This window comes from Nannospalax galili, unplaced genomic scaffold, assembly GCF_000622305.1.
Source record: "Nannospalax galili isolate Female #2095 unplaced genomic scaffold, S.galili_v1.0 scaffold1454, whole genome shotgun sequence".
Taxonomy (NCBI): domain Eukaryota; kingdom Metazoa; phylum Chordata; class Mammalia; order Rodentia; family Spalacidae; genus Nannospalax; species Nannospalax galili.
Genome location: NW_008334056.1, coordinates 170,933 through 198,492, shown reverse-complemented (window position 1 = coordinate 198,492; position 27,560 = coordinate 170,933). Strand labels below are relative to the sequence as shown.

The following is a 27,560-nucleotide window of genomic DNA, read 5'->3' as shown; positions in this document are numbered from 1 at the left end:
TTTTTTTTTAAGAGTCCATAAGTATAGCTAAAGGCTACGTAACAAGCAACAATGATAGGAGATACCTTCTTTTGAGTTGTTGGCCAGGGTGGCTAAAGGGTCTCCCAGATAGTAACCCAGCATAGAACTGGCAAATTGAACAGCAGACCCCAATCTTCTCTAAAGGAATACTGACAGCTGATTGCTGCTAGACCATGAACAGCTGACCCTCCTAAAACAAAGACCTCTAGATAGGCTGACAAGATTCACCAGAAGGGCAAGTAGTGGGAAAGGGCTAGGGGTGCTGACAACACAGCAGACAGTAGGAGGGATATCAGAGTATAGGGGCTCTAGTTGGGGGAGGGAGGCTATGGGACGGTACCATCTGGGAAGTGGGTATATAGTTGATTAAGATGGTTTGGGATGTTTTGTGTGATATACACACGCCAAAAAAAAAAAATCAAATTTTTAAAAATATATTATATTTGAGGAAGAAGCATAAAAATTTATGTCATGTTAATTAGTAGAAGTGGTAATCAGATACATACAGATTAGAGATGCATGCACCAACATCTCAATGTTAGTAGCAAAAACAATGAGTTTTTCTGTAAGAAACAGTATATTTTAAAATGAAATGGTGATCTTTTTAAAGGTTAAATGGTGGTTTTTTAAAGGTTAAAAACTCATTCAATTTTATATCTTACAGGTTTTATACTAAGTTCAATACTGTAACTGTATTAATTCAACTGTGAACCTAAACAATTACAGCCACTTTTGAAAGAGATGTATCCTTGCTCTGGAGGGTGTTATTGAATATGTTAAAGCTGTAATGAAATGCTTCTTCTAATCATGTGGTTATTAAATTAAAAAAATTTTTTTAAATCATTCTTCAATGCATACAAATTTGCTCCTTAATAATTAGTAGAGGTGAAAAACATTACCATTGCAATCTACCTGACAACTTTATATCCATGCTCAGATACCAAGGAGCTCATAAAGTAACTGACTGTGACTAGTAATAATCAGATAAATAGAGACCAGAAACGCATGTGCAAACATCTTGGTGTCAATTGCATTAAAAATGAATTTTTCTGTATGAAACTGTTTATTTTAATAATAAAATGGAGATCTTTTTTAAAGGTTAAAACCTCATTTAATTTTATGTCTTATAGGGTTTATACTGAGTACAATATTGTATAACTGTAATAATTCAACTGTAAACCTAAAAATTTACAGCCAATTTTGAAAGAGATGCATCTTAGCCCTGGAAATTGTTATTGAATATGTCAATGCTGTTGTAATGAAATGCTTCTTCTAAGTATGTGGTTATTAAATAAATAATTACAAAAACAAACAAGGAGTAACAGGACCATAACAATCAAGCACTTTAATCTTGTGTAAAGCCAGGTCACAAGCTAAACAAACAAAGGACAGATGAAACATGCAAAGTCAGAGTGGGTGGGATACTCCTCCCAAACCGGACCCAGCACACACTAACAAGCCTTGTTTTACTTTAGGATCGTCAAGAAACGGTCTGTTCTTCCTTTTAGTCAAACCCAAAACATGCAGTAACCCTTGTTTCCTTTCCCTACAGCTAGTCCATCAATAATTCCATTGTATTTAATTTTCCAGATGTATCTAGAATTAGAAGATTTCTTCACCTCCCTAATGTTGATCCAAGCACATTTATATCACTCCAGTAACTTACTTCCTGGTCTCTTTGCTTGAACCTTTAACTCTCTACAGCCTATTCTTAGCAGGCTTGTATGTAGGTGCAAAACTGTGTCATGCAATGCCCATGGAGGCCAAAAGAGGGCATTAGATCCCCAGAACTGGAACAATTGTTACCCACCAAGAAGGTGCTAGGAACTGAACCTGGGTCCTCTGCAAAAGCAGCCAGTGATCTTAACTGCTGAGTCATCTCTCCAGCTCCCAAAAGATCTTAATATTTAATTTAGATGCCACTTTTCCTGTTTAAAATCCTACAGTGCCTACTCAGAGTAAAAGCCAATTTGCATGCCCTTTTAAGTCTCAACAGCTCCTGTTTTTTTTTTTTAAAACACTTGTTAGAGTGCAAAGGTAGAGTGTGGAGTTGATTTTTTCTTTCCATCATGTGGATTCCAGAGACTGAACTCAGGTTATCAAGCTTGGTAGCAAGCACCTTTACCCACTGAGCCATCTTGCTGGCCTTTAACATCATCATCATTTTTTGAGACAAGGTCTCCCTGTAGTCCCAGCTGGTCTGGAACTCACTGTGTTGACTAGGCTGGCCTCCATCTGACAGATTTAAGCCTGCCTCTGCCTCCTGAGTGCTGGGGATTAAAGGTGTGTACTACTGTACCCAGGAACATCATTTTTCTAAGTGGACCCATGTTGTACAAAGTCTGCAGAGGTTGGAAGAGGGTGTCAGATTCCCTAGAACTGGAGTTACAAACAGTTGTTAGCCACCATGTGGGTGCTGGGAATTAAACCTGGATCCTCTGGAAGATCAGCCAGTGTTCTTAACTGCTAAGGCATCTTTCCAGCCCCACCATATTTTTTTAAGCAATTTTTTTTACAACTAGGGTTTCAGAAACACAAAATTAAATACACAAAATGGAACCTTAAAAAGTGATTCCTAGGCTGGACATGGTGGTGCACACCTTTAATCCCAGCACTCAGGAGGCAGAGAAGGAGGCAGACTCTCTGAAATTGAGACCAGCCTGATCTATATAGCGAATTCCAGGCCAGCTGGGGCCACACAGGGAGATTCTGTCTCAAAAAAAAAAAAAAAAAGAAACTCCAAATGCTAGTCTGTAGTTACTACAATACTTGGTATTGGTGCATAGTGGGGGAGCATGGGAGGAAAGTCAGTGAGAGCAGACTGCCTTGGTACAAGGAGGTAATTTATTCTTTCACATTGTCTATAGAGTTGCTGAGTCAGTGATAATAAAACACCTCAAAAACATTCATTGTAACTGCCTATTTAGTGCTAGGCAGAGTGTATAGCAGAGACTCAGAAAGTAGAATTAAGTATACTCATATGTTCTGAAATACAGTAAATATCATTATTTAGAAAACAAAAATACTTACCTTTCTTGAATTTGTGTACAGGGAGTTTTTTAAGTTGATCTTTACGAAGTCTGTTTCTTCTAGCTCTATGTCTATCCTGGATAAATTTTGTGATCTAAAGACAGGAAAAAAAAAAGTCAGATATTAAGTATACAAAAAGACAATGGGCATGAAATATGTTTTGTGAAGTTTCTGGATAGCTGCTGCCAACCAATTTATTTAAATCACAATCACAATATTATTAAATAAAACATTAAGTTAAAAGTGATTAGTTGGCTGGGCATGGTGGCGCATGCCTTTAATCCCAGCACTTGGGAGGCAGAGGCAGGCGGATCTCTGTGAGGTCCAGGCCAGCCTGGGCTCATTGTAAGTTCCAGGACAGCCGGGGCTACAGGGAGGCCCTGTCTCAAAAAAATCAAAAAAAAAAAAAAAACCAAAAATAGTGATTAGTTAACTTCTACATTATCCTTTGAATGTTTTGACTCTATCTTTTTAAAAAACGTATTACATTTATTTATTATTTGTGTGTGTGTGTGTGTGTGTGTGCACACGCACGCGTACATGCCACAGTGGCATGTGGAGGTCAGACAACAATTTGGAGGAGTGGATTCTCTCCTTCCGTCGTGTGGATCCCAGGGTCTGAACTCAGGTCATCAGGCTTGGTATAAGTGCCCCTACTCTTTGAGCCATCTCACCAGCCTACACTTTAATTTACTGACAGAGATATTATAAATAACTATTGTTTGCAAAAATACAAATAGACTACAGATTACAAAGACTTTAATGGGTCAAAAAGAGTGGGAAGATGGGGATAAGGATATGGCTCAGCAGTTAAGAGTACTTGCTGCTCTTGCAGAAAGACCTGGGTTCAGGTCCCAGTACCCACATGGCAGCTCACAACTATAACTCTAGTGCCAGGGGATTCAATGCCCGATTCTGGCCTCCATAGGCATCAGGCATACATGTGATGCACATACACACATGCAAGCACTGACATACACATAAAAAAAATTTTTTTAATCTTTAAAAAGAAGAGCGGGAAGTTGAGATTACATTGCAAATTAATAAAATTTCAAGCATACACATATTAGTTCTTATAAATTTAAACACTTACCATGTGACCCAACAGCTTACAGATAAACTAACTAAAAACTAGAATCAACCCAAATGTCCATCAAAAGCAAACTGGTACAATAATATGGAAAAAAAATTCAGTAATAAAAGGAATACTCAGTACACTCAATAACTTACATGAATCTCAAAATATGCTGAAAGACAATACACACACAAGAGTTTGTACTTCATAATTTCATTTATATAAAGCTGCAGAAAACACAAACTGTAGTGAATAAAATCAGACCTGTGGTAATCTGAGGATGAGGGGAGGAGGGACATGAAACAGAAATTAGAAGGGATGAGATTCTGGGGTGACAGACATTCATTATCTTGAATGTGGTGATATTTTTATATCCACGTTTGAATGCATATATGTAAAATTATATATACTAAAACTTACTAAAAATGCACAATTTAAAAATGTGTAGCTTATTTTATGTCAATAATAAATACTTTTAGGTTTATAAAAAATAAAATTTTGGGGGGGAATTATTAAAAAAATAGAAACGAGACTGGAGGGTTGGCTCAGTGGTAAAGGGCACCAGCTGCTCTTGCAGAGGACCCAGGTTCAGTTCCCAGCACCCACATGGCAGCTCACAAAGGTCAGTAACTCCAGTTCCAGGGGACCCAGTCGCTTTCTTCTGGCCTCTGTGGCCATCGCATTCATGTGGTGCACTTCATGCACACATAACACTCACACATGTAAAATAAAATGTAATAAAAACACAAGCTGTGGAGCTAAGACTCCAACTCAGTGGCAGAGTGACTGCCTAGCAGATATCAGGTCTTAGCTTCATTCCTTGGCTTTGAAAATAAAGAACAGCAGTGGGAAAAGATAGAATAAAAGTTATATAATCCAAATTTACATAGAACTGAATACTGAAATTAATCCAAATATGTGTGACCCAAGTAAGTGTAAGTGATTAAGTTCATCAGTTTTTAAGATGTAATAGGGAAAAAAATCTAACTTTATGCTATTTACCAGACACAATTAAAACTGACACCTTGAGTTTTATTTTAAAAAGGGATCTAGATATGCCATAAACATATTAAAGAAAGTAAAATCCATGTACCAAGTAATACAGAATGGTAAAAATGACATTTCACCTACAATATAATGAAGCTATGGGAGCAATACACAAATTCAAAGGCTTAGGAATTTATAGTTAAACCAGACACAAAATTTTAAACACTAGGGCTCTGCTATCCAATAAGGCACATGTCACTAACAAGCACTTTAAGCACAGGTAGTCCAAATGCAGATGTGTTCTAAGTATAAAACATATTCCCAGTTGTAGACTTAGTACTGAAAGAATGTAAAAATAGAATTCTTTATGTGAATTGAAGGTTGAAATGCATTTTACATTTAAATAAACATAGTATTCAAATTAATCTGACTTGTCTCTTTTTAACTTTTTGAATCTGGCTATCAGAAGATTGAAAATAATAAAATGTGGCTCAAAATATTGTTCTGTTGCTTAGTATTGTTTTAGAAAATCTAGGAAATCTGTAAATCACAGAGCCAGTCACCACAAGTAACAAGTTTCTGATGAAGCCTCTTCACCATCTACACTCCAAATAACATGAAAAATAAGGCCTTGAGTCAGTAGGTGGAGGAAGAAGGTAAAATAACCAACTCCATTTATATCAATACATTCTATCTCCCCTCTCATGAATAATGGGATGGGGAATGGGAGTGCAGATGAGGGAGTAAGAGGAGGAATAACTAACACAAAAGGACTTTTGAAAAGTCATATTGAGGGGCTGGAGTCACGGTTCAGTGGTTAAGAGCACTGGCTACTCTTGCAGAAGACCTGGGTTTGACTGCCAGCACCCACGTGGAGGCTAGCAACCATTCAAAACCCCAGTTCCAGGGGATCTGGTGCCCTCTTTTTTTCTCCGAGGGCAATGCACAACATGGGTGCACTTGCACACATGTAGGCATAACACTCATACACATAAAATAAAAACAAATAAATCAAAAAATATTAAAACTAAAAGTCATATTGAAACTTCTGTAGATGCTTCTTTTTATATATACATACAAAATATAGAAAGAGTTTAAATGTAGTTACCTATAACAAGGGTTCAGTGGCCCTACTAGACACCATAGGCTAGCAAGTGAAAAACACAATGCCAGGAATGGACTCCCTCTTTGGGTTTGCTGACCAAGGAGATTGCACAGCCTTCAAACATTACTGGCTGTTACCCACTGCACTTAGGCACCTGCCAGAACTTGACAGTAAGGCCCTATTGATGAAGATACTACATACCTGAGTCAAAATAAACAAGGAGAGATCAAGCTGGTACTGACCTCGAAACATCTTGACTGCTGTGTTAGCTAGCTTTTGATGTAAACGACACACTTGGGTTGAGGGAGCCACAATTGGAAAATCGCTTCCATTAGACTGGCCTGTGGCCATGCCAATGGGGCATTTTCTTGACTGCTGAGTGATGTGGGAGGGCCCAGAACATTGTAGGCAGTGCCACTCTGGGGCAATATTGTGCTGTATTGTTTAAGAAAGCAGGCTGAGCACAGGCCAGGGGAGCAAGCCAGTAAGCAGCTTTCCTCTATGGTCTATGCGCCAGGCTCCTGCCCTGAGTTCCTGCCTTGGCTTCCCTTGATGATGGACTGTGCTTGTAAGCCAAATAAACCCTTTCTTCCCCAAGTTGGTTTTGGTCAGTTTTTTGTCACAGCAACTGAACGCAAACTAGAACACCTGGCTAGCTTTCAGAGCACTAGAAGGTGCCATGCATGCTACTGGCCGAGAAAGGTAATCATCAGTCTTCCGAGGTGTGAACCCTGTAAGTGGCTCGGTAAACTATGGCTACTGATGCAATAGTGCACAAATGTTATGGGACTAACCAATAAGGACTGTTTAAAGAACCACTTCACGAAATGAAATCCATACCTCACACTGTTATCAGGGCCAAGAACCTGTGGCTAGATAGGTCAAAGGCCATAAGAGGAAACCTACTATTAATAGGAAAACCTACTATTATTCTGCTAATTGAACATAGCATTAAACTGACTCATAACAACTTATTGTTTTACCCACAGATTAGTACACCTCTCAATTCTCAGAGAAGCTTCTTGCAGCAGATGGCAATTAACACAGAGACCCACATGGGTCTCTCCATGGTCAACATGCAGAGAATAGAAGACTGTAGAGCACTGAGCCCTAAGTGGGACACCTATATCGCACTCTCTCCTCCCAAGTCTCAGGGATTATCGTGGAAGAGGGGGTGAAAAGATTCTAAGAGCCAGAGGTAGTAGATGAATACAAGGAAGCTGTTGTCTGGACAACACAGGAGAACTGCACATACGAACTCACAAGTGCTTATGAGAGCATACACAAAACCTGTACAAACACAAACCAGACAAAAACCCAGCCTTAGCTGAGGGTCTGTTGGAAACTCATAGATACTGGGAGAGGGAGAGTCAGTTTTCCTTACTAGTATGACGCCTGGTAGCTTGGGTCTACACTCAGGAGCATTTGGGAAACACAGATCAGACTCAATAGGCTTTAAAAAAGAAATGAAAAGACAAGTGGTAATAGAGGACGTGAAGTCGGGGGTAAACATAGAGGCGGGGGAAAGGCCTGAATATGATCAAAATGCATTGTATAGTTTTTGAATCAATAAAAATATTTTTTTAGTGAGAAGAAAAAAATATCAACAGACATGTTAGAATTTTCTTTTTAAGAAAAAGAAAAACAGTAGGAAAGAACCACTAACAAACCTGTACAAGCAAAAGAACACATGTAAGGGACAGAGGACAAGACTGAAGAAACATTCAAACATCAAGACAGGAAAAAAATGAGGATGATAACAATGTTCAAGACATCCAGGATACAACCAAGAGACCAAACCTAAGAATTCACAAGGAAGAAGGAACTGCAACAACAACAACAACAACAAAAAGAAAAAGACTCACAGAAAATATGGTCAGTAAGATTATAGAAAATTCCCTAAATCTATAAAGAATGGACTTCGAAACAAAAGCATTTAGAATCCCAGTTAGACATGACTGAAAAACTTCTCTAAGAGATAGTTAAAATGTCAAAACTATGAAATAGTAATCCAACCTACCAGAAAACCAACCAACCGACACATATACACTAATAATAATAATAATAAATGAATTTTTAAAATCAGAGATTGTAAACAAATAACCCAATAATGTCCCATAAGGTCTGAGAAAAACAAGAAACCAAACCCCCAAACAATAAGCAGCAAAAATAGTAAAGATCTGGTAAGAAATAATGGAGACTAAAAGAACAATTCATGGAATCAATTTTTAAAAAGCTGATTCCAGGGGCTGGAGAGATGGCTCAGCGGTTGAGAGCACTGACTGCTCTTGCAGAAGATCTGGGTTCGATACCCAGCACCCACATGGCAGCTACAAACTGTCCTTAACTCCAGTTCCAGGAGAATCCGAAGCTCTCTTCTGACCTCCGAGGCATTGCACAACACGGATGCACTCACATCCATGCGGGCAATACACTCATACACAAAATAAAAATAAATAAATAAATATTAAAAAAAAAAAGCTGATTCCTTGGAAAGATAAACAAAACTGACAACCCCCTAGCTAAACTAGAAAAAGAGAAAGAAGGGGCTTAGGAGACAATCAGTTGGTAAAGTATTTGCCCCACAAGAATAGATGAGTTTGAATCCCAGTACCTATGCAAAAAGCCAGGTGCCAGCAGCCTAGCCAAATTGGTGAGCTCCAGATTCAAGCAGAAACCTTGACTCAAAAAACAAGAGGGGCTTCATCAAGGAAGACTCTGATACTGACCTCTGGCATCTATAACATTCATGCGCACACACACAAACACGGAGACATACATTATACACACAAATAAAATTAAAAAATAAAATGAAAGACTCAAATGAACAAAATTAGCAATAAAAATAAGGATTTACTACAGGTTCCAATGAAATCCAGGGGGAAATTAGGGAATACTTTGAATACTTAATATTCTAAAAAACTGGAAAACCTAGAGAAAATGCATAAATTCGTAGACACAACTGACATACCAGAACTGAATTGAGAAGATATACATAACAATAGGATCCATATAAACAATAAAATTTAAGCTGAAAATAAGAGACTACACGAAAAGTCTAGCTCTAGAGAGATTCACTACCAAATTCTACCAAAACTTAAGGAAAAGCTAACAGCAACACCCTTTAAACTGTTCCACAAAATATTAATAAGCTCATTTTGTGAAGCCCTGTATTATCCTAACAGTAAAACTGATTAAAGATACAAGAACAACATAATTACAGACCAATTTCCCTAACTAACAAAACACAGTATTTCCCAGCAGTATTAGGAGAAGATGCCAGGGAAAACTCTCTCTCCTCACTGCTGGGTACTCAGCAACTGGCAACCAACAGAGCAGAAGAGAGGCACCATTTAAAAAGAACCCTACTGCATCAGCAGCTTGGCAGCCCAAACCACACTCCTGACAAGCACAGAGCAAGTGTGATAGAAGTATGCATTGACACTTGGATTATGAAGAGACTCTGAAACAGATTCATGCAGCATTCAATGAGCTAGAAATGGGGAGGGAACCAAAATCTACAGGGGAAAGTTCACACAGACTACAAGCAGCACATGGGGCTCTTGGAAGCACTGCTCAGGGGTGGGTGAGCATTCAGGAGCTGTCCCAAAGGAATGCAAAGATGTGACTAGCCTCTGAGACTGTGCAGTATTGCCTCAGACTAGATCAGCATCTGTAATCCAGTCACACAAAGGAACACACATAGCTAAGAAGGGGAGGGGCCACTGTAGAGGAGCTCCCAGGGGTGAGACAGGGTTCTAGGCACCAGGAAAGAAATGCCAAGACTGAATTCAAGACTAAATCCAGGAATCAGGCCAGTTACTTTCCATATTGTGCATCTGAACTCACTCCTATTTAAAACTCCTCCTTTATTTAATACCCAGTGTCAGTTTAGCAGCCACATCGTTCTGATCTCTTCTTTCCTTCTATCACCTTTTCTCCTTTTTAACTTTCTTTTTTCTTACACTTTCATATACACATGTATATGTATGTATATAATTTATATTTTATGTATATTAATTATGTATGTGTATCTCCTCCCTCTTCCAAAGATGGGAATGTTCTGCATTACAAGTCTACTCTTAACCAAAATTCCCTCACCTCCCACCTTCTGTCCCTACAGATTCTCTTTCTTCTTCCTCTGTCAACCCAGTACTAATCACTGGCATAACTTACTCTGCTTTTCTTCTTCATTTCCACTCATACTCGCAGTAACTAATAGATCTGTACACACAATACCATCAATATCCCTTTACTTTCCAAACTGAGTGACATGGGCAAATATTAGCTCAGTATCAGTATGAAAATAAGTTTGATCTTATAGGCCCTCTAAGAGTCCTGTGACCATACTTTGGTTATGACTGCCCTAGAGAAATGATGTGACAGCCTCTTAAACTCAAACTCTCATAATATTCTTTCTTTACATTTTAATGTGAATTTTTCCAAATACATTTCTAGTTGAATTCGAAGAATTTACTGATAAATAGCGATATATCCACTACCTAGATTCTACATCTGACACTTTATTACACTATATTACATCTATATCCATTCTTCTATCTACTCATCAATACATCTTTTTTCCCCTTAGTTTTGAAGAACACATTACAAAGTTGTAGATTCAGTATACATATCCCCAAATGCTACAGCATGTATCATCATTTAAAAATTATCATTGTGGAGTGGAGGAATGGCTCAGAGGCTAGGAGCACTAGGCTCTTGCCAAGAACCTGGGTTCAAGTCCCAGCATCCACCTGGTGTCTAGCAACCATCTGTAAGTCCAGCTCCAGGGGATCTGATGCCCTCTTCTGACCTCCTCGGGCACTGCACAACATGGGTGCACTTACACACATGCAGACAATACACTCATACACATAAAAATAATAAAATGTTACCAAAAAAAAAAAAGAACTTATAGCTGGGCATGGTGGCTCACACCTTTAATCCAGCACTCAGTAGGTAAAGGCAGATGAATCTCTATAAGTTCAAGGCCAGCCTGGTCTACATAGCAAGTTCCAGGCCAACTAGGGTACAGGGAGACCCTGTCCCAAAAAGACTAAAAAAAAAAGTATCATTTTTTGCAGTTTTCTTTTGAGATATTCTTTATACATGATGAAATGCTGAAAACAAATATGCAATTTGGTAGATTCAGATGACTATTACACATTTGTACAACCCATATTTCTATCCCTCTACAGAACATAACTTTTAACCCGGGACAGGTCCCTCCTATTCTTTCAATAACCCATCACCAATCCCCAGATTCCCCAAAGGCAATCGCTGTTTGCATTTTTTTTTTTTCTTACACACTTGTAGCATAGGACTGTCCTCCAAATGTCAAGCTACAGACAGCAGCCTTCTTCCCAAGTTTGGTTGCACCAGCTAGCTTAGGATCATCACAAACCTGACTGCTGACATTCCCCGAGAAAGGAGAAGCTGGAGAGTCAGCAACACTTCCCAAGCAACCAGCCAGCCTAGTTGCACAAGGGGAGGGGCTACAGAGGAAGCCCATAGGGAGTCTCTCCGTTTTTGTACAGCTGCTGGGAAGTCATGAACCATGCCTTGAGTAGGAGTACCCACAATCCTGTAAGTAACCCCTCACTCACTGCTCTATAAGCCCAATAAACTCCCTGGTTTCCCAAACCACAGTTTGGAGAAATTGGACCTCAGTTTGCTGTAAGGACCAAGGAAAGATGGGGCTGGATGTTGTTTGCACCTCCCAGAAGGAATTTTAGCAACAACACTGTATTTACCTTTTCAGAACTTCATATAAATAGATTTATTCAATATGTACTCCTTCATGTAAAAGGTCTATCACTCAGTTTTTCAATGCTTTTTTTTAGATCTACCCATAGTATTCTTTATCATTATGAAAAGTCAATTAGGGGCTGAAAGATGACTTAATGCATGACTAGTCTTCCAGGAGACCTGCTTTAATTTCCCAGCACCCATGTCAGGCGGCTCACGACTGCATGTGACTGCCGCTCCAGGGGGCTTTGATGCCTCAGGCACTCACATGCACATACCCACATATGTTCATACAACTAATTAAGAGGAACATTCTTAAAGCATTAATTGACCTACCATAAAAATGACTATCAGGATGAGGCAGATGCCCACTATGATGAGGAAAGGAATTAAATAGTATTCCAGAGGAAGACTCAGTTCTGGAACTAAGAGAATGTGGCCCCTAGAAGAAAAGAAAAGTAAGAATACTTAAATTATGTTATCTAAAAACAAAAATGGTTTTTAATGTTAAATGTTGTTATTTAGGGGTGTAGCCATTACAATCAAATTCACTGCACACCTCACTTTCTAATATATGATTTACATAGTTTAAGAGATTATTTTTAAGCCTATTTTGCATATTTTTTTCAGAATAACCCTTGGAGAACATTATTTACTGGATGTAGTAAATCAGACAAAAATGTCATTTCTTATGTAATAATGGTACTGCCTCTTGTAGTGTATCAACGAGAACCTTCACTTCTTTCAAATTATTATTATTTCGTTAGATATAAAAACTTCAGAGGCCGGGGCAGAGGGATTGCTCGATGGTTAAGAGCACTTGTTGCTCTTGCAGACGATTTGGGTTTGGTTCCCTAGCACCCACATGGTGACCACAACTGCCTGTAACTACAGTTCCAGGACCTGACGCCTTCTTCTAGCCTCTTCAGACACCAGGCCATGTGTGTGGTATACATACATACATGCAGGCAAACACTCATACACATAAAACAAACACAAAAATAGCCAAGTGTGGTGGCACACACCTTTAATCCCAGCAGTAGAGAAGGAGAGGCAGGAAGATATCTGTGAGTTTTGTGAGTAGGCCAGCCTTGTCTACCTAATGAGTTCCTTTCAGACAAAGCTCACCTCTTTCTCACCAACTCTTATATCTCTAGTAATGCTCAGATTTTTGTCGAATCTGTGGTATACCCTATTTTCCTGTAGGTATACAACTCTGTCCTGTTGGGAAATTCTGAGGTAGCGCAAAAGCAGTTTAATTTCATCAGCATCAGTATACTGAGTATCTCTAATAAAGTTACGGCAGCCAATGGTAGGAATAGCATATGAAAGAGTTCTTAACCATGAGCAGAAGATAGAGATCTCAGAATTACAGAGGACCTCAGGGTTCTTTCTTCTAACTCACCTTCAAAATGGAAAAATCCATGAAGACTGAATATCCTCTTAAAGGCAACACTGCAGCAATCTTCATCCCTACCTAAAATTTGCACAAGTTTCGTATCCGAAGGCTGGCAAGATGGTTCAGTGGGTAAAAGAAGTTGCCAAGCCTGCCAACCTGAGTTCAATCCCCAAGACCCACATAGTGGAAGGAGAAAACTGACTCCCTTAGGTCGTCCTCTGACCTCCCAAACATGCATTATGGAGCATGCCTGGCCCCTACTCCCCAGACACACACACAGACAGAGAGACATACAGACATACAGACAGACACACACACACACACACACGTTTTTATTTTATGTATATGAGTGTTTTGCCTACATGTATCTATGTACATGACGTGCATACAATGCCCACACAAACCACAAGAGGGTGTTCCCCTGGAACTGGAGTTTTGACGGTTGTTAGCCACCATGTGGGAACAAAACCTGGGTTCTCTTCAAAAGCAGCCAATAAGCAGCCAGTTAACCACTCAGCATCTCCTCAGCCGCCTAAATATCATTTTTTAAAATGAGAGAAAAGAGGAAAAAAAGCTGCATGTCCTCCAGTTGTTTCCCTTTTTTAACAGTGTTACAAAATACTTAAAAAGGTCAAAACATTAAAATACCAAAGTACTCAAAGGACACTAAATTAAAAATAAAAATTTGCTATGGCTAAAGAAATGCTATTATAAATAATGTGTTTTCTTATCAGACTAGCAGATAATTAAAAATATTGATAATTACCTTTTGAAGAGAGCAATATGACAATTGTTTACTGAAACTTAAAACTATGCTTAAACAAGAAATTCCATTTAGGTACTTTTGTGACAGAAACTTTTGTACAGCTATACATTATGTGTGGTCAAAGATATCATAGCTCCTTCTATAGTACATAAGAGTAAGCATAAGAATCTTAACATTTATTATTTACTGTGTACCAAGTGGAAGTTTATTCATGTGTTTAGTAATCTTGATACCAATGTCGTATGCTATATATACACTATAATTATTTCCATTTTAAAAAGGGATAGAGGCTAGGGCCCAGAGGTGATACATCTCTGTTATTGGAGGTCATATGGCCAAGAAGTAATGGAAGCAAAGATTATAGGCCTTGTTCATAACTAGTGGCTTTATAGGTTAAGCAAACCTATCTAAATGATGAAATATACTATTTTTTGTTGCCTGAATGTGTGCGTGTGTGTGTGTGTGTGTGTGTGTGTGTGTGTGTGTGTGTGTGGTGAAGAGGCCAGAAGTGGATGTTGGGTGTTTTCCTCCTCTATTGCTCTACACCTTATTTTTTGAGACAGAGTCAATGAACCAGGTGCCCACCAATTATTTGGACTTGCTGTCTGTTAGCTCTAGGGATCTGGCCATCTCTGCTCCTGACTCCCCAGAGGTACATCTATAAGTGTTTACTGCATACCCAGCTTTTATACGGATGCTGAGGATCTTAACTCCAGGTCCTCATGCTTGCAAGCACATTACCCACTGCACCATCTTCCCAATTCAATATGCTATTATTTTTAAGAGTAGCTAAAAGACTGGACAGATGCACCTAAGTTTAAGCCAGACAAAATCCGAGACAGATGTGGGGAAGTGGGTTAAGAAACCCTAACCTGACCTGAGGAAGTATTGGCAACTGATGGCTGCTGGGAGTAGGAGAGTGAGTCTTGATAAGGGTGAGGCTCTTGACAGGTTCACCAGACTCTAGTGGATAAACCCATATTGAAGGGTATTTGGCCTTTATATTTATTTATTTATTTATTTATTTATTTATTTATTTATTTATTTATTTTTATTTATATATACATTTTACTCTTTATACAAAGAGTAAATGAAATTCGGCTGGAGGTAGTAAGAGGGTGCAGATAGGGGAGGAGATCTAAATATAATCATAACATACTGAATGAAATTTGCAAAAGTTCAATTAAAAAACAAGTTTAAAGACTAGAAGCCGGGCATGGTGGTACACGCCTTTAGTCCCAGCATTCAGGAGGCAGAGGTAGGTGGATTTCTGTGATTTCGAGGCCAGCCTGGTCTACATAGCAAGTTCCAGGCCAGCTGGGGCTACGGGGAGACCCTGTCTCAAAAAGACCAAACAAACAAACAAACAGACTAGAAAGTAGCTGAGAAAACAGCGCAGTGGATAAGAGCTGAGTCTTAATATGATTAACAACCAGAATGTTATTTTGAAGCAAACTGTCTCATAAAATGAGAAATAAGACAAAGATAACCACTATCTCTACTATTTAACATGGTGTTAAATATACTGTCAGTGCATTTAGATGACAGAAAGCACTTAGAAGAAAACAGAAACCCAAAAAACCCAGGAGATTAAGCCATTCATATCTACAATGGAAAAAGTATCATCAGCTAGAATAGAATATTGTTAAATCACAGATTTTTTAAATCACCATACAAAATAAGCTTTCATCTACACAAAGAAAAAAAAATCTCATTAGCAGATGTAATTAAAGCAAACAATAAAATACCTGGTCATAAACTTAACAAGAAACTATTAAAATGGGAAGTTTTATCTTTTTAGCAACATTAATGTCAAATTTGCAACTCTCTGCAGCAAAAAAAGATTTCATATATTATGTCTTAATCAGCATAATATAGTTCCTTATAAAACATAAAGTTGATTTAACTAACATCATATAATTCTATTAATACATGAAAAAATTTTAAGATACATGATTACTTTTAATATTCATTACTTACCCTTTTTCATATGTGAATTCATCTTTCAAGGAATTAGCTGATGATTCTCCAATAAAGACAGATGGAATGTCAATTTTCTTTAACACATCAACTGTATAAAAGAACAATAAATATACTTGTAAAAGGCCCATACTTCAGGTATAATCGATATAACTTTCTCTATAACAGCCACAAATCCAACTGGAAACAATTATAAACAACTTTAATTATCCATTGGCCGATTTTGAAAATTGTGTATTTATACTCATCATTCAACAGATTTAGAAACACAGTAACATTTACAAAGGTAGCATTTCTCATATACACATTACTTCATTTAGTTCTCAACAGTACTATAGGGTAGTGACATAATTTTTTATCTTTAATATATCCATTTGACTTATTCATCTATAGATAAACCTTTAGCTTATTAGAGAATGAAGAAGACACAATTTTAGCTTTTCCTTCCTACACATAGCTTAATTCCTAAGAGGAAAAAAAAATTGGTTTACATACCCATTTCTAGGATGGAAACAAGCAAATAATATAAGGTAACTTTACACCAGTCTAAAATGTAAGAGCACACACCTCTGCTTTCCAAAGTGAAATGTAAGAAGAGTTAATAAAAACTATGAGACAAGAAAGCTCAGTACATTTCTACTTCCTCCTGTATTTACGGCAAAACTTTGAATTCTGACTGGTAGCTCAAGAAATTTGACCCTTACACATCCATTTTCAAAACCAAAATCAAATGCCACCAAAAAAGAATTTTGTGAAAATTACCCATTACTCAAGTACATAATTAAAACACCACGGATACAAAGCAGTCTTTTTAATGTAAAAAAAAAGGAAAAAGCAACCTTTTAAACTGAGTTAATTTAACAGATTTGCCTATAGAGAAAGCTCAATTTTTGTCTGTTATTATAGTTTTCAAGATTAACTTCTCTATTTTAAAAATCAATGCATATACACTATGCATTTAGAAAATGAGGCACAAGAAAAAAGCATCTATAACTACAATCTTCTCTCCAAACACATGCTTTATTTAAATAACAGTTCTATAAGTTTTGACAAATATATACAATTACATTAGCATAATTAAGATACAGACTGCTTCACCATCTTTGAAAACCCTTTCATTGTCTTTTATAAACCATCCCCTCCCCCCAACTTCAGCAGCTACTTGGGACTTTCTTTTTAGTCTGTATAATGACAAATTTCAAAATTAAAAGATGAAGTTTTTCAGTTTCATACTGTTTTATGCAAATATAAACATTAATTCTCATATGCATAAGCCCCTGACACACCATGGAAACCTGAAGAAGAGCAAGGACCAAACAGTTATCCACGGGCTGTTAAAACATGATTTTTGTATGAAATGAGTAATATTTTTGTTCCAGTGTTGCCATATAATAGGAAAGCTTTTATCCTACTCTGACATACCTCAGATATCTTGTCATGCCAATAAATATATACCTATCTTATAATTTTTATAAACACATAGCAGGTTAAATATGTTTTAAGATTCATTGTGTGTGTCGTGTGGCGTGCTATGAAGGTCAGAGAACAACTTTTGGAAGTCAGTTCTCTTCCACTTAACTGAGACAGGGTGTTTCTTCTTTTTCCATGCTAAGTACTCCAGACTAGCTGGACCATAAGCTTCTGACTGATGCTCCTGTCTCTGCCTCCCAACTTGCTATAGGAGTGCTGGGATTACAGTTGTGTGCCAGTGTATCTGGCATTTTATAGAACTCAAGGCTGTCATTCAAGGTTGTATGGCAAGCACTTTTACCCACTGGACAATCTCATCAGGCCTTAAATTTTAGTTTATTTGACAGTTAAAACTTAGAATTTATATATCCTTTGTAAGAAGTTTTATTCTTTCATGATACACTGTGAGACTTCTGACTTGAAGCTACTGATTTATAATTATTGGAAATAATTTCAATTGAGTTATGCTACCTAAAGCAATATAGAAAACTCCTCACTTTAGTAAGAAGCTTGAGCTTAGAATAGAATTCAGACCAGAGTATGGCTACTTTTCATTTTGCCAGTAGTATATACAGATCACAAATGTTACTAGACTCGGATGTTTCAAATGAGATTTTCCTTTTTAATTAAAGGGGGGTAATTTAAAGGAGGAAAAAAAAAATGTGCCAAATCTGCAGTACCTTTGGCATAACAAAGGAAACATCAAACAGACTTGAAGAGACAGTCTATAGCATGGGAGAAAATTCTTGAAAACTACACATCTGGTGCTGTGAGGAACTCCAAAGCTTCAGTAGCACCCTAAATACCCTGATTTGGAAATGGGCAACAGACCCCAAGACATCACTCAGAATGTTCTGGTGCACTACACACAACACTGCCCTGTGCATTTCCAAACCCTAGAAGAAGCCAGGCCTGCTAGCACACACCTTTAATTATAGAATTCGGGAGGCAAAAGCAGGCAGATCTCTATAAGTGCAAGACCAAACTAATCTACATAGCCAGTTCCAGGCCAGTCAGAGATACATAGTGACACCCTGTCTCAAAAGAATTTTTAAAAATATTTTACCATAAAGACAATTGATAGAGACAGATATGTTCAAACTGATTATTACATAACGTACACATGCATTAAAACATTGTTACCACATTAATATGTATATTTGTGTTTTCGTGCATCAATTAAAATTAAATTTAATCAGGAAACAATCTGCAGTACTGACAACATCAATTTATCTAACAATTAAACTCCCTTCATCTAGGAAGTTCTACAATTCCCATGCAGTGGTTTTCAAAGTATTCCTGAAATGCTAGAACTTCTCTGAAGGTACTCAGTTGATTCTACAATTATGAAAGGTAAACTGGATAGATTAAAATAATTTAAAATCTGAATAAATTAAGGAACTCACTAGATTTTAAATATAATTTTGTCTCATTAAGAGGTAAGGCTAGACAATAGCAAAACGCTTTCCTTAGATTGTTAAAAAACAAACAAACAAACAACAAAAAAAAAAAGCTTATTTGTCAAGAAAGAAAATATCTGAGGGGCTAGAGCGACGGCTCAGCAGTTAAAAGCACTAGCTGCTCTTCCAGAGGGCCCAGGTTTGGTTCCCAGCACTCACGCAGAGGCTAACAAATGTCCCATCTCCAGTTTCAAGGGATCTGATGCCCTCCTTGGAACTCTGTAGGCATTGTACTATATGGATGCACTAATGTATATTCATACACATAAAATAAAAATAAATATTTTTTTAAAAGAAAGTCTTAATTGTTCAGGAAAAGTCAGTTTTACCTTGTCAATTAGGAATTAAAATTATCCCAAAAAGAGTAAGAGGAATTATCTGATAGAAAAGAAACTTTACTGTTTAAACAGAAAATGAAAGAAAATTCTGTTAACTTTTAATTTCAAATGATCTGTCAAACAGGAGAGAAGAAAAGTGATACCTGTACTTACTGTCGTTGGATCCCATGCTAATGAGGTCATCAGAATCAACATTGTGAACTATGGCTGCTTTGTATCCTGCTCTCTGTGCATTTAAAACCTGTCAATCAGAAACAGTCATATTAAGAGGAAGACAGTCATAATGCTCCTCAACTTCAATGAGTATCAGCAAGTCCAAATTAGTTACCTAGAACTAGATTATGTACAAGAAGAGAGCTCAGGTGTTCAAGAACATGGTAGATGTGTACAACAGACCATTAAGGAGTTCTTTAGATAATTTCTTGATTTCAGTCATGGCAATGAGTAAAATCAGAAGCAAACGAAGGACAAGGGGACAGTTGAGCATTAAGCAATGAGGGAGTCTACTTCTGAAATAGAAACTTGGTGCACTCAGGCTTGGTAAACACTCAGGAATTCAAATCCCATCTCTGCTGCTTATGAATTGGATAAAATCCAGCAAATTGCTCTCTGTGTATGTTGTGTATTTTTGTGTGATGTACACATGTATGAACATATGTACTGTTTGTGAGTGGGTATGGAGGCAAGAGGTTGGCATCAGGTGTCTTCCTTGATCACTTTCCGTTTTATTTACTAAAGCAGGGTTTCTTGCTAAATCCAGAGCTCAGACTTAGCTTGCCCTGGGGATCTCATCTCCTCTTCCCCTGTGCTAGAATTACAGAAAGGCTGCAACACATATCTGACATGCACTTGAATGCTGAGAATCAGTCTTCAGGCTTGTAGGACAAGCACTTTATTTTCTAAGCCGTAGCCTACTTTCTATTTTAATCCTTAATTTCCTAAACTTTTAAATGATAATGGTAATGTTTTTCACATGTGTAGAATATTTTTTAAATTTCAGTACCATGTCTCACACATAAAAATGTGTTGTATAAAAGCAATTTCTTATTATCAGCATGACCAAAAATTAAAGTTCCTTGTTAAATTTTGGAAAAATTAGAAATAATTTTGTCAGAAGTTACTTACTATAGTAATGTTTTCAAAAGGTAGCCCTGAAACAGTAACTGTCCTACTATAAGTATATACCTAAATATGTGACAAAATTTTCTTACCACAAGGATATTGCTAAGCATATGGCAAAATTTTCTTGCATGAAAGATTCTTAGTCTCTAAACATGCTATTAAGCAGCAGAAAAAATATATATATATGTGTGTATATGTGTGTCAAATGATATATATCTTTGCATATTAAAAACATTTAATATTTTTTAATTTACAAAATTTATTATTTTACATGTATCAGTGTTTTGCCTACATAAAAATAAGTACACCCTGGCATGCAATGCCCACAGAGGCCAGAAGAGGCATCAGATTCCCTGGAACTAGAGTTACATATCGTTGTTAATCACCATGTGGGTACTGGGAACCAAACCCAGATCCTCTGCAAAAACAGCCAGTGTTCTTAACCTCTAAGCCATATCTCCAGCCCCACATTTAAAATTTTGAATGTTTTAAAACACATAAATTGCATAAGAAAACTATAAACAAATTTTTATATACTGAATACTTAATACAGTAAGATGCTCCTGAAATATATCACTCTATGATCACTGTTTTCTAGAAGCAGGCCAATTAATTTTTTTAAATTCTTCTAGAATTTCCAGGTCTAAAATTAGTTTTACTTTAGTTAGCAGCACTATAATTAAAGAAAGCCCAAGGTCAATTACCTAGGAGTAAAAGCAATGTTCAATTATTCATCGTCTGAATCTGAAAACTGAGGTAAATAAAATGAGGCCATGGCAAACTGGTTCTGTACAGAGTGAAATCTCTAACATACCCGACTTTTCTAAACTTCCCAACAATGCAAGTGTGGATAGGTCAGAATAATTTTACCCATTTGCTAAAAAAGAATGAATTTGTAGTAGATATGTTTTAGGAAGTTAATAGTTCATTCATATTTATGGCCTCTGCAGTACCTATGAAATAGCCTGACATGGAGTAGGACATCATTAAATAGCAATTGAATGTAATAAATAAGTGAATAAAATATTTGTTTACTGGAGCCAGAGATAAGTCTCAGTGGTTAAGAGCACTGACTGCTCTTAGAGAGGACCCAGGATCAGTTCCCAGCACCCACATGGCAGCTAACAACCATCTATAACTCCGGTTCCAGGGAATTTGATGCCTTCTTCTGACCTTTGTGGGGACTGCACAACACAGATTCACTTACATACATGCAGGCAATATACTCATACACATAAAAATTTTAAATGATAGTTCTGGGTATGGGGGCACACGCCTTTAATCCCAGCACCTAGGAGGCGGAGGCAGGCAGATCTCTGTGAGTTCAAGGCCAATCTGGTCTACCTAGTGAGTTCCAGGCCAGCTGGGGCTACAAGAAGACCCTGTCTCAAAAAGACCAAATGTGTGCAACTAAACATAGCCATCAAGTTCTTAAAACTGTATCAAGCAACTGAGAACTATTTTATATGTCCAACATATAACTGTTTCCATAAATAAAATACAAAATTAAATTACTATCAAAGCTGTTTCTGCTAACAAAATAATAAAACGCCTATATATATAAAACTTTAACCAATAAAATGAGAAAGAACTTTGCGGGCTTAAGTGTGAACTCTGAAAAAATAAAAGCATGTTTTCAAAAATTTAACATTTTTAACAAGGTTTTTGTTGTTGCTTTTATTGATTTTTTTATATAAAGAAATGAAATGAAGGGAACATTAACATATGGACCAAAAAGCTTAATGGATACAAACAAGGAAAATATATTCATGTTCAGAAACTATGAAACTCATGTGTCAGTCAAATTAAATTATATTTTCAACTAAGCAACAGCTGGTATTTTTAAGAACACATGAGGCAGAATAAAACCTAAATCATTTAGTAATTGTGTGCATAGTTTTACATTCATAAAATGCAACCTCAAACACATGGTGTCAGATGGAAGTAAAAGACTCAAACATTCATGAATAAAATGCATGCATAGTGAAAAAAACCTACATCCAAAGCAGCCATCAAAACTGAAAACTGAATAAAAAGCCTACTGAATTGTATTACCAATCTGCCTTTTTAAGAGGACTAATCAAAGCTATTAAATTCAAATTGTAGTGAATATACTGAGTTCTTTATATCTAATTAACAAATTAGAAGCAGATGAACTACGAAGACCAGGTGGCATCTAACCAGGAGTTTCAAAGAAGCACACTGCTAATGGAACAGTCACGAATGAGACACACTGTAAAAGAAACGCTAGGGATGAGACAGCAGCTCATCATTTTCCAGTGGGAACAACCTGGTAATAACAACACTGAGAAATGTATCTTATAAGAAGGAATTGTTCTCTCAAGATGTTCATGAATAGGCAACACTAAAGGATATACAGGCATAGGAAGTTGAGAAATCCACTTACATTACACGGTCTAGGTTCCAAAACAAAAACTGTAACAGAAGAAATCTCTACTCACTAGATATTTATATTTATTATATCTAATATTTGACATGATCCTATAATCTACATAGCCTCTTCTCTTTTTTTTTCTTTTTGAGACAGGGTCTCTGTGTAGCCCCAGCTGTCCTGGAACTCACTATGTAGACCAGGCTGGTCTCGACTCACAAAGATCCTCCTGCCTCTGCCCCCCAAGTGCTGGGATTAAAGGCGTGTGAAGCAAGACAGATCCTACAGTCACACTTCACCAAAGCTGAGACAGAACTTTAGGTTAGAGAGAGAACCTCAAGGCTACAGTTTGCGTCTAGAATATCCCCTCCTAAAGACCCAGGTTAAAACGCTTGGTTCTTAGCTTGACACTATTAGAAGGTAGTGGAACCTCTAAGAGGAGGAGCTTAATGGGACGTTTTAGGTCAGTGGGAGGCATGCCCTTGGGAGAACTTCAGGGCTAATCCACTGCCTGGCTTTCCCTTTGCTTCCTGTCTACTTTCAAATAAGATTGTTCTGCCACAAGCTCCCACAGGAGGCCCAGAACCAACAGAGACAAGGGACCATGGACAGAAACCTCTGAAACCATGAATAAAATTTGCTTCTTCTCTTCATAGACTGCTCATCTCAGGTATCTGTTATAGTGAAGAAAAAGCTAAATAGCACAACAGGATTTCCTAATGGATCAAGATGAGGCCCAGGATTACTAACATTACTTACACTTTATACATGTCTAGAAATAAAACTGAAGTGAGAAAGCTTTGAGACTCAGATACATTAATAGTAAGATCCTACAGGAATAATAAACTTTTATTATAAAATAGCACACTACAAAAAGAAATGTTAAAATAGTGGGGAAAAGTTTATATAGAGAAACTCAGGAGAAGAAAAAGTCAAGGTGGACTTTACAGAACTTGAATTGTAACTCCACAAAGGCAGGAAATTTGTGGGACAATTTTCAACTACCACAGTTTATTAATAAAATAAAAAAACTTTTCACAATGTTCTCAAAAAGAGAAAAATAAAATTAGTTGCCATCTAAAAGTAAATAAAAACCACAATATGAGAAAACTAAATTTGCTATCATTTCTATTTTAGACTATTACCTAAATTAATGAAGGACTGCTTCTTTCTTGACCTTGGTGAAACATTACTAGAAAATTAGGCCTGTTTCTACCTTGAAAAACAGAAAGCTGTTATATTAAGAGCATTTGAAGTTTTCTGTCTTTGTTTTGATGCAGGGTTTTGGTTTGGGGTGAGTTTTTTGTTGTTTCATTGTCTTTTTTTAATTTTTAAATTATTTTTATTTTATGTACATGTATATATTGCCTGCATGTAGGTAACTGCACCTGTGTCATCCAATGCCTACAGAGGTCAGAAGAGGCTGTCGATCCCCTGGGACTGGAGTTCCGGACAGTTGTTAGCTGCCATGTGGGTGCTGGGATTCAAACCGGTCTTCTGCAAGAACAACCAGTGTTCTTAACTGCTGAGCCATCTCTCCAGCCCCACATTCATTGAGTTCTTTTAAGATGAGGTCTGACTACATTACCCTATCTGGTGTCAAATCTCTGGGCTTAAGCAGACCCTGCCAAGAAGTTAAAGCCACAGATGCACAGCTGCATCTACCTTAGTACTTATGAATACGAGACTTTATGTTCCTTATTGAAGGGAACAATATTATTTGGATATATTTCAATTCTAGAAGGATATCTATCACACAATTAAGATAACTACTTATCTAGCCCTTATCTAGCAAAATACAAGTCAGGAAAACAAAATGTCCTTACATTTGTTATTAAGATACCCTGAAAAACATAAAAGTTTTGCTTCAGTCATTGTGCCTAAAAATGTTCCTCATGTATTGCATTTTCCAGCTTTAACAAATAAAGGGCATTAAATATGACCTGACCTTCTCCAGTTACTCAAAGATCACTATAAACAGGCTTCAGCAAGCTATAGTTGCCTTTTCTCTTTAATGGTGTCACGTTAGTTCTTCTTTGCCTTTGTGCTTGCTATGAGACTGCGAACAATCATTTCAGCCTCATTACCCTCGTGTTCTTTCCTGTAATCGGGAAACAAAAGAACTAAGCCTAAAAAGAATAATTTCCTTAAAAAAAATTAAGTACATTAATATCAAGAAAAACTGTCATAAGTATATGGTTTTAATCCTGAGGCTTTATGGCATTTATTATGAAGGTACAAATCATGCTTCCTTTTTTATTTGAGGTTTTATTTTCAGACCTGACCTTCTGGCAAATGACGTATTACCACTGTGCACATTTACTTGGGCTTAGAGAGTAAATGAGTGTTTACTGCACTAGGACGTACGTCAGGAGGACTGGTGAATCCTCTTTGTTGTTCAAAGATTTATCTAATTATTTTGAGAGTGCCAGAAAACAAAAGCTGGAATGCTTGGGATTTTAAAAATTAAAGAATTTATGTTATGTTCCAATGCCATCATTTTAGTCAGTATGTGGTACACAGGCAAGCAATTTTTAAATACTGGGAGATACATTTGATACTAAAATGAAAAATGAAAAAAAAATTGGATTTGCAACTGCTTGGGGCCTGCTTTGTTGACACACACACAAAAAAGCTTTAAAGCAGTACCACATACACCCACACACAGAGAAAAGCCCTTTCATACCCACACATTTGGAATTCACTAATTTCTCCATTTCTCCTTTAAACAAGAAATACTGTGTAATAAACATCAGCTCAAATTAGTGATGCTAGTGAAGACTACGCAAATATTTAATTGCTAGAACTGTAATTTAAATCTAAGAAGGGCAACATAAGAGTCCCTAGGTACCTACGCATACTAAAATACTTATTAAAATTAAGCCACTGTCCCAAGTTTAGATCTTTCAGATGATGTTAAGATTGATAATCTAATCAAATCTTAATACATTCTCAACCTAAAACAGCAGAGGTACCACTCCAACACACTCGCCACTGAAAACAAAGCTTTTGGAAGAATGTTTAATGCAACAGAAGAACAACACTCTATTTCCTGTCTACTAGGACTATCTCAAATGACAAGAGCTCATACTGCCTTTGAAAAATAACTGTGATAAAGCAATTACAAAGAGAATTTTGATGCCGTGTGCCACACAGTGACAGATCTCTTGAGTACACACTTTACTGCCTGCTCATTGTTCTGGTGTTCTAGGCCCTGCATTTAAGGCTCAGTACCCAGAGCTACAAGAAACAAAATCTCTACTCCTAAGAAGCTAAGATTAGGAAAGACAAACTCATGGGTTTTCAGGCTAACATCAAGCAAGAGAGGTAAAATGTTATTGGGCGAAAGAAATAGTCTTTATCTACATAAAGAAGTACAAAAGACCAAGTATTGCTGTGACCTTAAGAAGTAATCTTTCCAGGCTGGAGAGATATGTCAGCAGTTAAGTGCACTGGCTGTTCTTGCAGAGGATCCGGTTCGATTCCCAGCACCCACATAGCACCTAACCATCCATAACTCCAGTTCCAGGGGAATCCGACACCCTCTTCTGACTTCTGTGGGCACTGCACAACATGGGTGCACTTTCGTACATGTGGCAATGTACTCATACACATAAAATGAAAATAATATTTTTTTAAAAAAGAAGTAATCTTTCCTATCATAAATTTTTTCCAAACACGAGATGAAAGGCAGAGGCAGGAGGCTCGCTACAAGTTCAAGATCAGCCTGGTCTACCTAGTGAGTTCCATACCAGCCAGGGTTACATAGTAAGGCTCTGTCGAAAAAATCAAATAGGTCTGGTAAAATGGCTCAGGTGGTAGGGGCGCTTGCTGCCAAGCCTGACATCCCGAGTTAAATGTCTGAAACCCACATGGTGGAGGTAAGAAGCAACTTCTACAGCTCCTCCTCTGATTTTCAGGCATGTGTCATGGCACCTGCAGGCACACACCTTTGATCTAGCACTTGGGAGGCAGAGGCAGGTGGATCTCTGTGAGTTCGAGGCCAGCCTGGTCTACCTCGTGAGTTCCAGGACAGCTGGTGCTACAGGGAGACCCTGTCTCAAAAAAGAAACAAAAGAAAAAGAAAAGAAAACCAAGATGAAAAATTAGTAACCTTAATAAGTAAATACCATATGATAAATTTAGTATTACCTTCAATATTTAAAGTCAGTATTGATACAGTTCAAAAAAGTTCTCATTATGAAGACAAAATATTAACTATTTTTGTAAGATCTCTAGATATAATAAAACCTAAAAAGAGTTGGCTAGTGAAATAGAGCAGTCAGCAAAGCATTTATACTTGGCATGCAGGTATGAAGACTTGAATTTGATTCCCAGGACCCATGAAGAAAGCTAGACAGGGTAGCATGCACTTTTAATCCCGGCACTGGGCAGAGTCAAGAGGATACATGGGGCTTTTGTCTAGTTAGCAAGCGCCACATTCCAATGAGAGAACCTGTCTCAAAAAATACAGGGGAGACAACTCCTGAGGAACACCTAGCCTCTGGCCTTCATATGCATACATGTATCTGTGCACTCCACACATGCATATAAATAAACAATAAAACCCTAAAAGATTAAGACTTACCCAATAAATTACCGATGTTTTCAATAAGGTACAATTAAATATATTAGAAAGTAATAGGCTTCTCTTAAGTTGCACATCT

General features: G+C 37.3%; 1 protein-coding gene across 4 annotated transcripts in view; it reads right to left on the bottom strand.

The window, feature by feature from the left end:
* Window positions 1-27,560, bottom strand: part of Rnf13 (ring finger protein 13) — a 95,382-nt gene that overhangs the window by 16,025 nt on the left and 51,797 nt on the right. For 3 of the 4 annotated variants that reach the window (XM_008829000.2, XM_008829001.3, XM_029561563.1), the window contains 4 exons: window positions 19,533-19,620; window positions 16,112-16,202; window positions 12,303-12,408; window positions 3,052-3,145 (listed from right to left, as the gene is read on the bottom strand). In XM_008829000.2, coding sequence (XP_008827222.1) covers window positions 3,052-3,145; window positions 12,303-12,408; window positions 16,112-16,202; window positions 19,533-19,620 — 379 coding nt within the window. Of the gene's footprint in view, window positions 1-3,051; window positions 3,146-12,302; window positions 12,409-16,111; window positions 16,203-19,522; window positions 19,621-27,560 lie in introns of all 4 variants that reach the window. The other variant, XM_029561564.1, reaches the window with a different exon arrangement.